This window comes from Coloeus monedula, assembly GCF_965178545.1.
Source record: "Coloeus monedula genome assembly, chromosome: 4".
In the NCBI taxonomy this organism is placed as follows: domain Eukaryota; kingdom Metazoa; phylum Chordata; class Aves; order Passeriformes; family Corvidae; genus Coloeus; species Coloeus monedula.
This window is the reverse complement of record NC_138784.1, coordinates 41242127-41254367: the sequence shown is the minus strand read 5'-3', so window position 1 is coordinate 41254367 and position 12241 is coordinate 41242127. Positions and strand designations below refer to the sequence as shown.

The window sequence follows — 12241 nt, the reverse complement described above, 5'->3', positions numbered from 1 at the left end:
CTTGAAACTCGGAAATTTCCATTATGTGATTTCTTCAACATGCTGATGATAATTTCCATATGATGATACAATTTGTGTGTGTGAAAAAACTTGTCAGAGAACCCAAAAAAGGATCATGGCCTCTTAAGACAGATGCCTTTTCTGTTGGAAGTGTTACTTTGGCACTTGAAGTTCAAGTGATCATTTTTTTCCTGGGCATTGTCTCAGCTGAAAGCAGGCAGTTGATGATGTTACAAGGAACATAATTGTGGGTATGTACTAGACTTGCCTTTTTGGAAAAACATTAGATCGAAGTCCTGACAGGCATTTGTCAGTTGCACATAAGATTAAAACTTTGGCAGGTGAACTGAGAAACATTAGAAGGTGAGCTTATTCAGCTGTTTTTTTAACAAGAGGCGTCTCAGTGGATACAGATCTCTTTGATGCTGAACAAAACCAACAGTATTCATCATTATCTTACTGCAATGTTCTCTGTTTTCATAAAAGTCAATAGAATGAGCAGTGAAATTTAATATCATACTTGTGTTTCTTGTATGTGCCTGAAAACACTTTGCAAGTGTTGGCTTTGACTGGGCATTTCAATGTTAAGGTAAAACAAACAACTGAACCTAAATATTACTAGTAATGGAGTATGTATGGCCAAGCTGGGCTATTTAAGTACTGAGGGAATACTTTATCAATCTGTTGTAGAAACCTGGAATAATTCTACCAGCAACTGTTAAAGGATTGTTTGTTCATTCAATAATGCTAAGGAAGTCTGGCTTTAGTCACTCTTAGAAAACAAGCTGTGTTTATTGGTGTTAATGTTTTATGTTAGGCTCATAAATGCTTCCTAAATGCTTGTTAATCCTTAGTTTAGACAATGAGATAGAGCTGTTTCCATGATTAGCTAGCAGTAGGCAAATGGTAGCCAGTAGCTGGTGCTATTCTGACTTAATATCCTTTACAACAACAAAATCCTGTTGCTCATTTAAGCAGAGAGAAGGGTCCTTTCTATACATGGTAGTATCTAAAATGTATTACGCTGTATTTTCTTGTATTAGGGATGACAAAGATGGACCCCATGTAGTACATCTCAGTAGTAATGACTGGCTCAATTACATAACATCTTGTAAATGCTGACTGGCTTCTGTTTTCATGCCCATACTCAGGTTTTTCATATGAGCTGTTCATCATGAGAAACCTGTGTCACTGTGAGTGCCTGGGACTTGTAAAAATTGGACACCAGTTACTTGGCTGGTAGATATAATTACTTCCAAAACTGTCCTAATTCCAGATTTCATTGGAACTTTTGTTCGTTACCAAATGCCTTTTTTTAGATGTCTACTCAAAACATTTGAATATTTTTCTCCTGTTAGCTTAGTGGTGACAGAATGAGCAGTTTTCAGTGTTTAAAGATGAACTACGAGAAAGTGGAGTTTGCTGCTAGCCTTAAAAGAGTTTTGTTCTGTGTTCTGCTTTCCCATATGTTTTCCAATGTTACATTAGACAAACAAGTTAATATGTCATTTAGTTTTGTTAATAATAGTAACAAGATAGAAGTTCTACTTTCCTACCAGTGATGGCTTTGCTCTTGCATTTTTGATTACTGTTGCTTTCATCAGTATTACTAATTACATGACCTGTGTGAAAGTACAAAGACAAGATAAGTAATTTTTATTGCTGCATTTTTTGCGCATGTGTGATTAGTACTGGGACCAAAGGTCCTTAAAACGAGAACATTAGACTTACCAGATAGAACACACATCATCTTGCCTCAAAAGCCTTGTTAGAATCTCCTTCATGTGTAGTTTAAGTCCTTTACATAAAGCCTAAGTATAACCCTGGCTCTAGTTATGGAGGAATGAAATCAGCTGGGACAAAGTCATTGAAACCTCTGACAAAAGTATGATGTGTTCCTTGGCATGTTCATAATCATCTGGAAGAGAGTGCGTTTGTCCCAACGTGAGCTCTTCAAGTAGCAGGAAAGCAAAACACTTCTACTGGCTTTTCATGGATGTGGTGGGAGAAAATGAGGCCTTGCAGCAGTTCTTTGAAGGTAAGAATAGTTTCAAGAGAAGCCTTAACAATTTTTGGTGGCAGCAAAACCAGTAATTGTTTGGGGGTCACTGAGGGAGAAAGGAGGAAGAAAAAGTGCCCTGAAACCCAAAGCTATATTTACACGAAGTTATTGTGGAAGACAATACCAGAATGAAGTATTACAAATAATACAGATGTGCTGCAGTGCCTTTTTCTTTGTGCTCTGGCCAGAATACCAAAGGGAAGGCAGACCCAGCAAACCCTGTGGTACTGGCGAGGTAATTGCCTTGAAGAAAAACTGGGAAGTGACTGAGGACTCATTGCAGTGTAACACTTCTGAAATTGTAGTGCTTTTCATGTGGTTAGAGATCTCACTTCCTTCTCAGTTATAGCATGTGAGATAAAGAGGGTTTTCTTTCCACTAACATTCTTCTGAAATGGCCTGATTGTAATCGGTAAAATGGTAATTGTGCTGGTATCCTCAGGACCCTTCTGAGGCGTTAAACTTGGATATTTTTGTCTTTTGCCTGGGATCATCTGTCTTTCTGCCTTTTTCTCCAAGACATTTTCTATTCAAGCTGGTCCAATTAGTTTCATAACTTTCTCTTACTACACAATTCACTTTCTAATAGATTCCATAATAAAACTGCATTTTTTAGATTCTCTGATAATGTGTTCAAAGGCTTTTTACTTTTTAATTTTTTTACTATTTTCGTTCCCTTCTTCCAGTTTGCACTTTGCTTTTTGTTTTGTTTTTAATACATTAACCGTTCTATTCTAAGCTGTTTTTGTTGTATTTGTTTTCCATCTGTTATCTGTGCAGGTATTCATTGATGTCAAAGTAACTTGGGAAATTACCTTTCCTGTCGTGATTTTCTTTCTGTCTTTTGTTTCCCCTGCCCCTTTGTTGGCCTGGGTGAGAGGTGGCAAGTGTAACTTTTAAGTTTTGATTTCAAACTAGGAAATTAAAAAATTGATCAAGGAAGTACATTTAAGCCAAGAAATTTAAATTGGTGAGCTACAATCTAGGGCTGCTAGCCAGCAAATGTGTGGTGTATAGATTGTAGGAAATCCATACCATGTTCCTTAAGTTCAGTTTACATCATGGAGTTGAAAAGCTAACAAACTTTTTTTGGCTTTGCTTTCAGCAGCATAATATTTGTTTTTATCTGGCTTTTTTTTTTCAGCTGCTGCATTGCATAGCTGTTAAATACTCAAAATCATGTTGAACATGAATTATATTTTTAAAAACAAATTTTTTTAGGAACCATCTTGGAGAAAACCACTTTCTAGGGAGTATGGGTTAGGTTCTGTTAGCTTTTGTGATGATGATATTTTGATGGTAGAAGGTATGGCAGAGATTTTAGCTGAGCTCTTTAACGAGAATTAATATTTTTAATTATATAATTATTACTTTAATTCTTTTTAGAAGGTTTTTTGATAGTCTGCCAGTGTGAGAGGGAGAAGCTCTGTTGATTCCTTTTAGTTATAGGAAAAACGAACCTCTTGGGATGTCATGTCTCTTCCATAATGTGGGGTTCTGCTGTGTTCCATTAGGATGTGACAAAGGTGTGCTAAGGCTATACAGCATATGGTGATGCTGTTAGATGGCTGAATTTCATTATCTGGACACAGGTATGTGTCAAGGCTGCAAGAGCTAATCATTTATTCAGCATGGAGTAGGCTCTCTTGCTGTTATAAACCATAAGTAAGTCTGAAAAGGGAGCAAGCTGAATTGAAGAGGTGGTTAGCCCGCTTTTCAATCAGGGGTTATGTTTACTGAGTGCAAAGCCAGCTTTAAATGATGGCGTCTCTGCAGCTTAGCACTACAGCTTGTGTGCTGGCTTTGTAACACCTGAATGAGGCAAAATCTCATGAGGCAAGAGTAATAAACTGCTAGTGTTGGTTTGGTGGTCTCTGTGATTAGTCATAGCAGTGTTAGAACATTGTTTTTCAAGGCTATGAAAAAACTGAATCTTGCAATATCAGGTAGAGAATGATGCTACTGAGTGGTTCCTCAGTGGTTCAGTTTTGGCTTACAAATGCATCAGCTGGCAGTTAATGAATCTATAGGTCTGCTTTGTAAGATGATTTGAAATTCATGAACAAAAAAGATCCCCTCTCCCCTGTGCTTTAGTTCCTTACAGTGCATATTTGTTTTGACACTCACTAGTAAGATAAAGTTGTATCTGCAATATTGAGAGGGGGCAGTCTGAAACAGGATATTTTTTTTCAAGGAAAGTGAGATAATGTTTGTTTTCCTGACAATCACTTCTTTGAATGCTTGATAGACCTTTTGCATTAGATATGACTCAGGGATTTGACCTTTGCTTTTTCTCATTCAAGTAAATGGCTTTTGTGTTGTGTGGCTGGGAAGTTACCTTTTTTTCTGTTTCATTTCAGTTGCATATTAGAGAATTCATCTTTGATGCAGGCTTTTTCCCTATTATTCCTGTTGAAATGAGTATTTATAATTAAAACATTTTGCATTTTATAGTCACAAAGTTCCTATTTGTCAAGGGAAGGTCAGGGTTCCTGATTAGCTCTTCTGCCTGTGTGTGGCAGAACAATCTGTTCTGGCTGATGTTATCAATGGGTTGAGAGACCTGATGGAAGGTCAGCCTAGTTACACTGTTGAACTCAGTCTTCTCTTTTGTTGTAAGTTCCTTTGAGGTGTCTGAAATGTGTTTTGTTTGTGCTGTCTGTGATCTAAAGAAATCTCTTCCTTAGTGGAACCAACACCTCTCTGTATACTCATGCTCCTGCATGGGTAACATGGAATATAGATTAGAGTTTGTGGTAAATAAACCAAGCCACTGAAGAAACATGCCCTTAAAATACAAAACACTTAAACCCCAGAGATGCCACATACCATTTTAAGGATGAGAGATTGAAACAGGAATAAAAGATTAAATGAAAAATATAAAATATTAATGGTAAGATTTGTTTCTACAGAAAATGTTACTTTGGGGGGGAAAAAAAGTCTATCTTAACACAAAGTCGCTCCTTACACTTTGGAGTTACAGGTCTTCCTGAAGTTGAATAACCTAGGCTGGGCTACGTCCTGGTTGGCTGCAGCACTGCTAGCTACATCTGGTTTATATTTACAACCCTGTAGCTCTGCAGCTTGTGTCAATGACACCAGGTCTGTTCTAGTCAAAATGAGCTGGACTTTGTGAACAATTTAAATGGCAACCAGTCCTTGGAGTCCTTTAGCATGAAAAAAGGGCCTATAAGCCCCATAAGTAATATTTACCTTAGTAAGTCAATGAGGTTCAGCTGGACTTTCCACTGAGCCTGTATAGTGGAGCTCATAAAGTGCTGAAGCCTCTTTTGGTAAAAAAAAGACATAATTTCATGATAAAGTATCTTTAGATGGAAATCAGTTATTAATTCTCAAGCAGAAACATATCCCTCAAGGTGCAAGGCTTTGTAGCAAACAGTATGAATTGGTCTGTTCAGCAAGCAGGTATTACTGAACACTGATTATGTTCTCTGCGCTGTTTTTACACCTTGAGCTGTATATAGGTATTGTTTCCTGTGTAAAGTAGCTGATATCTAACACTAATCTTACTACACATTGCTGGACTTGGCTGGAAGCTTCCTGGTGTCCTCTTCTAATGTCAGGAAATTATTAGTTTAGTACAGATCTTTAGTCAATACTATTTCTCTGTCCCCCATCCTTCACTTTCCATTTAGATACCACTGAAAAGGAGGCAGCCAATTTAAATGCGGATATATATATATAAGGCTACATGAAAGTGTTGGGAGAATTGATCAAGGTAGGTTTTCGGGGATTGAGACTTGGCTACAGGACTGTAGAATGAAGCTGAGGAGCCGGGTGATGAGAACCTCATGTCTGGAGGAAAGAAGGGGATGTCTGCCAAAGAATAACTGCCAAATTAAGAGGCTGGAATTCATACTTCTCCTTGCGGGCCTGTGGCTGAGTATTAGGGACAGGCAAGAAAGAACAGGGAGGGACCAAACAACAGACGTATCAAGCTTATGAAGAAATGAGAAAAATTATATAGTAATATTCAGCCTGTGACTGCAGTGTGTGTTCTGCAAACATCTCTGTGTGAACCCCCTGCCATGGCCCTGCCTTGGCCTTGCACCTTCATCTGTTTGTTGGGTAGCTGGGAGTTCTCTGCACAGTGAGACTGAAGTTGAATGTGTCACTCAGTGCAGACTCTTCCAGAGATGTCTGGGCACATTGCAGCGTGAACTGCAAGCAGAGATCCCCAAGCACAAGCTGATGATTGAGGCTGCTGACTCCACATATCCTCCAGCAGCTCTTAGCCATGCATATGGTTCTGTGCAGGAAGCTGTATTCACAGAAGCCTCACAGCAGGGCTTGTCCTGCCACATACACGCAGTTCTCTGCTCTTACAAGCATGCAGCATCCAGGTGAGTGACTGGCTTGCATACCGCCCACATCTGTTAAGTACGTACTGTGATCAAATGCCTGTGAGGTGGATGCCACCATTTAAAATAAATTTGCATATGATCCAGTAAGTCCTCCTCTGCTGAAACAGTGCAAGCCTGTGATGCCACTGACCTGGAAAGTACATTAACAAAGTTCCACAGGGCAGCAAAATGTACCCGCTCTTCCTTTCACCTGCTTCACAAACATTCATTAGTTGTGGGCTGTCTTCCTGGTGTGCTTCCTTCCTCTCCCAGTGCTGCTTATCCTTTCATTCTCCTCCTCCCCATTTAGCTGTTCATGCAAAGTGGAGAGATTAAGAAGAAATGATAGATACTTCTGTTGTCATCACTTAGCAACAGAGCTGATCTCTGGGCTGTGGGATGTCCATTTGAAAGGCCTTGTTTAGAGCTGTATTCTTTGATTCAAAAGAGCCTGTCTCTGATCTTGGTCAAAATGAAGCATTCTTGGTTGTGTTATACAGGAAAAACACTATGTATTTGACCTCTGGCCTCAAGTTAGTAATGAAATGATATCATTCTGCATGAGGGTTTGGTAGTTTGAACAGGAAGAACAGGTGGGGTAAGAGAAGGAGAAGGTGATTGAATCCTTTTCCTGTGCACTACATTAGTAAAAGGAGAAGGGTTTGTAGTTCAAGGTGGGGTTACACTATATTCAGACATGAAGAATGAAAAGGTGAGAACCCAACAGGTTTGAGGAAAGCTGCTAAGGAAAGTTAAGCTCTTTTGTACTCATTAAGCTGGTTTTGCAAAGTGACTTGCTGCTGCTTCCAGACTTTGTGTGTTCCAATTTTGCTAAGTCAGTGGGCTGCACCTATTGAATCGGTTCTTCTCTGGTGTGTGTGGGACAGCTTTGTATACAACATCAAAAAATTGAGATGCAAGGATCTATCAGTAGCACACCTGCAAGTTGCTATCCCCCAGTGAAAGGCAGTCAAAATTAAGCCTGCAGCAGCAACAAGTAAACAAAACCTAGATTAATCTACTATTCCAAAGCAATTTGGGAAATGTCTATTAGCAATATGAATTTATGTATTAAGATAGATACAAGAGGGAATTCCTGTGCAAGGTTGTGGATTTTTAGATTCTGCTTGCATGAATGTCCTTTCTAAGCACTAGATCAAGAAGGAACACTATCAGAGAAAGACATCAGAAAAGGAACTGAAGATATATTAGGGTAAGTGTACTATGCAAGGCAGTACAGTGAGAAGACAGCAAACGCACTAAAGGCAGTGACTACTCCTCAGCCAGTGGCAGTGATTAATCTTTTGTGTTCTCACACGCTGCAGCTGAACTGAGGGGTCGTGGTTGGTGTCACACTCCAGGGTTGAGCCTCGAAGCTCTGAATGTGTGGGCTGGTCCATTTTATCATATATGAAGTGGTACCGAGGCACTTGCAGCTCAAGCAGGAATGTCAAGGTCCTTATCTTGTTTGCACTCTGACTGGCCACACCTGTATTTGTGGAAGACTTGCTGCAGAGGTGGGGAGCCTGCAGAGTAGGGCTGCTTGTCTGGGTTTTTTAATGAGTGCCTGATGACTTTCTATGAAAGTTGACATGAATTCTGGAAACTTTATAATCATAAAATCTGTTTATAGCCTCCAGTTACTAAGCAACAAAGGACAAAGTACGGAACCTTTCTCTTTGCTAATACATTTAACATGTTAGTGGGCTGGATTTTTTAGGCAGAATAAAAGGAAGCCACCAATCAAACATTTTTAAAGCTTTATTTTGGCTTTATTTGAACTCAGATGGTGGATTTTTAGATTGAGTGTTTCAGAAACTCACTTGCAGTACTTGTGAGTACTAATGCACAAAGTGGATCTGTGTACGACTATGTCTGAGCTTCAACCCAACAGACTGTTTTGACCTCAGTGTGAAAGAGTTGGAAATGATCTTCAAAAGCCCTTTTCTCAGTTGCAGACTGGAGTCGTTCCTCTTCCTGCTGTAGTAATTCACTGAAACCTTAATGCCATGCATTCAGTGGTGTTTGCCCAGTGCTACACTGTCATCTGCAGTGCCCTGCACATCATTAATTACTCTGCATTTCTCATCATCCTTTTCCCCAGAGTGACTAAACCAGAAGCATAACCCTTTCATTACACATGAGACAGGCGAGATTTGGTTTTCCTTTGTGTAGGAACATGGGCAGCATTACTTATTCTGAAACACCGACAATTCCCTCTGAATTTCTGTCTTTTTTACTTTTAACTTCAGGGCAAGATGTCCACGGAGCCTTGGAAAATCCCATGGTGGATACAAGCCTGTTGGAAGAATTCATTAGTAGCGACATAGAATTTGGAACTTTGTAAGTATTATAGCAACATGTATTTCCTCTCCTTAGCCACAGCTTTTGAACTGTTTTCATTGGTGCCATGATAAAATCTGAGTTTCAAGAGGATTGTGGCTCTCTTGGCATTGTTTCTTGAAGCTGCATAGGAAGACTTAGAAAAAATTAACTACAGCCAGTAATAGAAATATGGTTGTCCTCTTGTTCAACAGAACGAATGATAATGAAGTCTGCGTTGGTTCACAACTGTTGAGCTAATTGTTGAGCTAAATGCAGAACTGGTACTTTAAAATTCCTGTAAGTGCTAATTTACTGTTTATGTACAGAATAAGCGATAAAAGTAAGACTACTGTATAATAAATTGAGAGAAAATGGAAGTCTCCCAGTTTGAAGGAACCAGAGTTACTGTTTTCACCCTACTTAGTTCAGAACAGAAACTGTCAGTCAGTCTCTTTTGAGACTAACTTTAAAACTATCAAAGGATGCATAGTGCAAAGGCTTATGGTCAAGGGTGGAAAATTATGTATCAAAGACTTAAACCCCAAATCTTTCATCTAGACAACTGTCAGATGATTGTAGTTCAAGGCAAAATACTATTAATAGTATTATTACACTTGCACTTGCCAAGAAGCAGAGCAAGAAGGGATGTTTTAAAAATAATTAAACATGGAATTTTTCATTCTAGACAGATTCAGCAGCACATGTTTACTGAAAGTGGGCTAAATAGGCTCCTACCTGATCTAAATCATGAATAATGAGTTAATTCTCTTTGCCCACACTATAAAAGTAAAGAAAAAACGATTAGGAGGTTATATATAAATATCCATAGCCTTTATTTTTAGAGTGACTAAATGTGTTTTAGGTTAACAAGATTATTGAACTCCTGTATGACAACTTTAAAATGTTATTTTGCTTTTATACACAAAATACAACAGAAATATAAATGTATATATAAATATGCTATTATGTAGTGTAAGGAAGTTAGATATTATAGTTACAGTGCTACAAAGTATTTACATGCAAGAAAACCATCTGTAAAACTATTATGGGTTTGGAGGCTGAACAGGGTTTTACACTAATACTACAGTCCTACTTCATTATTTATGGGATTAAGAATATTTACTGAATCATTAGATCTGTACAGGTCAAATTATTAAGTATTTGTGTGTAGTGCAGACAATTTGTGCATAAACAGAATAGAATCTCATAAAGGAACTTGTCAAAACATATCAAAGGAGAAAAATATTAAAAGCCTCCATATGCACATATAAAATGCAGAACTTCATAATGTCACGTGCAATGAAAAGGGTGCTGTTACCACCAAGGTCTTGGGTGTACCTTGAAATTTCCATTGAAGATCAGCTTGCATCAGAAAGACCATCAGCCTTAAATTTATTCTGCTCTTACGTCACATGTGAAGCACCATGTGATTTCCTCATCTTTTTCTACAATAATACCTTCCACATTATCAGTGAAAGGAGAAAAAGGGTTGCCATGCCTTTTTCTAAGTAGGCATTTCATTGATATACTGTTTGTAATATAGGATCATTTAAAATACAGATTATTTTCTTTTCCTTCAAAAAGCACAGTATCAATTTCAGTAAAGTTTTAACTTGGAGATATATTCCTACTACCTCTGTATTCCATAAATACTTTCTCCTAGAAAGTGTCTGTCTGTATTTTACTGAAATAATCTAAGTTAAAGCAGAAATCAAGTACCCAAGGCCACATTTGAAGCCAGAATATGAGCTGAATGTGTAGAAGGGAAGTTTTAGACTTTTACATATGTATATTTTTATATTTTACAAGGCACAATTGGAATTCAGTATATATGGATCAAGCATCCCACAGGAAAAAAAATTAAAATGAAATATTTACTAACTATTCAAAGTTGAAAACAAGGTTTAGAGTGTAGTCATGGTATTTAAAAGCATCAGAGAATCTATTTTGAAGGAAATTAAAGAAAATTCTAATGTGGAATTTTAAAATTTATTTTTAAAGAGGAGCCATGTGGTTGAAGTTAACCCTAAATGCAAGGTTGTGGATGTGACATGTTAGAAGACCAGTAGCAAAACCATTATGAAATGCATGAGCACATGTCAAAAGTAATAGGCTGTAACCAAAAATGAAACTGCTCTCTTTAATGCTATCCATACTCAGAAATACAAAACCTGAAGTGAAAACAATAGAATGAAAATTGTCCATTGATGCTTGAAAATATTTGCTGTGTGTATGCTTTTATGCATATGAGGGTGTCCCTTTAAGGAATTTTATTTTATTTTATTCAGCTTCTGTGAGAACACTAGGCTTTGGTAAAGGAGGTGTGTCTCATTAGATTTTTCATCCTTCCTCTGCTGTAGCATTTTTAGCCTAACATGCATCTTAAGACTTGCCTTTCAGGTCAGGCTTCAGAGCAGTGTTTCAGCTGACAATTCATAGGAATACCTGAAAGGATTGAGAATCCATTTCTTGAACCTCCATCTATTCCTAATGTAACAGAAGAACCCTCTGTAGTTCATTTGAATGGCAGCAAGATGGCATAGAATTTTCTCTTCCTTAAGAGAGATGAAGATGCTATAGGTCTTTAACCTTTAGTCTAGAGAGAATGGGGCTTAAATCCCTTGTGAGCGCCATATGTTCAGAGTCACTGGTGTGCCTGGAGGTAACTGAAGAACCACTCATGGGAAGGAAGGAGGATTGAAGTCAGTGGGTTGTGAAGGGTGGGTTTGGATGAGAAGGGATGGGATGGGGTCTTCCTGCATGGCAGAGAGGCGGAGGGCCACAGGAGATGGTCTGATGAAGTGTAAGTGACATTGTCATGTGAGAAGAGGCAGCAAACATGGTGAACAATGCTTCCTGAAGACCCTTGTCAGTAGCCTGGTGGTCCCTCTCCACTTGCTTTCAGCGTTGGCTGTTGTCCTCCATGTCTTGTTCCAGCAGAAATTAAAATCTCTTTTTCATGTTTAGGCAAACCCAGTTGCCAGACTCCCCACCGGACTCTGGATCAGAACCATATTCCCCACCACAGCTACAAAGTAGGTGATATTAACTTTGGCCTTTCCCAAGCTTGTAGGAAGATCTCCAGCTCCTCTTTGTTGTTCTTATTCTCTTATCTGTTTATTTTGCTCAGCCCCATGGTACAATACTCTGTGGCCCAGTGGGCTGCAGCCTCCACTGCCATGCCCATCTGCCATGGCACCCAGCAAGCTTCCCTGTGGGTTCATGGAGACTTACTCTGACCCCAATGCCATGAGGCATCCTTCCACCATCTCCCAAGACTGCTGCCTGAAGACAGAAAATGCTGTGACTCCATGGAATCATTCTACATCCTCCAGCTGTTTGGGTTTTAATTATTCATGCTTCCAGCCTAATGCAGCTCAGATTTCTGGGTAAATGATAAAGCTTTTATGCAAAGGATGAGACATGCAAAAAACAGTAGAGCTGGTTTAAGACTGGTTATAAATCCCTGTGGGTGTAGGGTTTTCCACAG

The 12241-nt window shown here is 38.8% G+C and overlaps 1 protein-coding gene across 1 annotated transcript in view; it reads left to right on the top strand.

Annotated features, from left to right (window-relative positions):
• Window positions 1-1992: 1992 nt before the first annotated feature.
• MYRFL (myelin regulatory factor like) overlaps window positions 1993-12241 on the top strand; it is a gene marked incomplete at both ends in the record, with an annotated part of 40600 nt that continues 30351 nt past the window's right edge. The window contains 4 exons of the mRNA XM_082280356.1: window positions 1993-2038; window positions 8679-8769; window positions 11719-11786; window positions 11882-12140. Of these exons, the coding sequence (XP_082136482.1) occupies window positions 1993-2038; window positions 8679-8769; window positions 11719-11786; window positions 11882-12140 (464 nt within the window). The remainder of the gene's footprint in view (window positions 2039-8678; window positions 8770-11718; window positions 11787-11881; window positions 12141-12241) is intronic.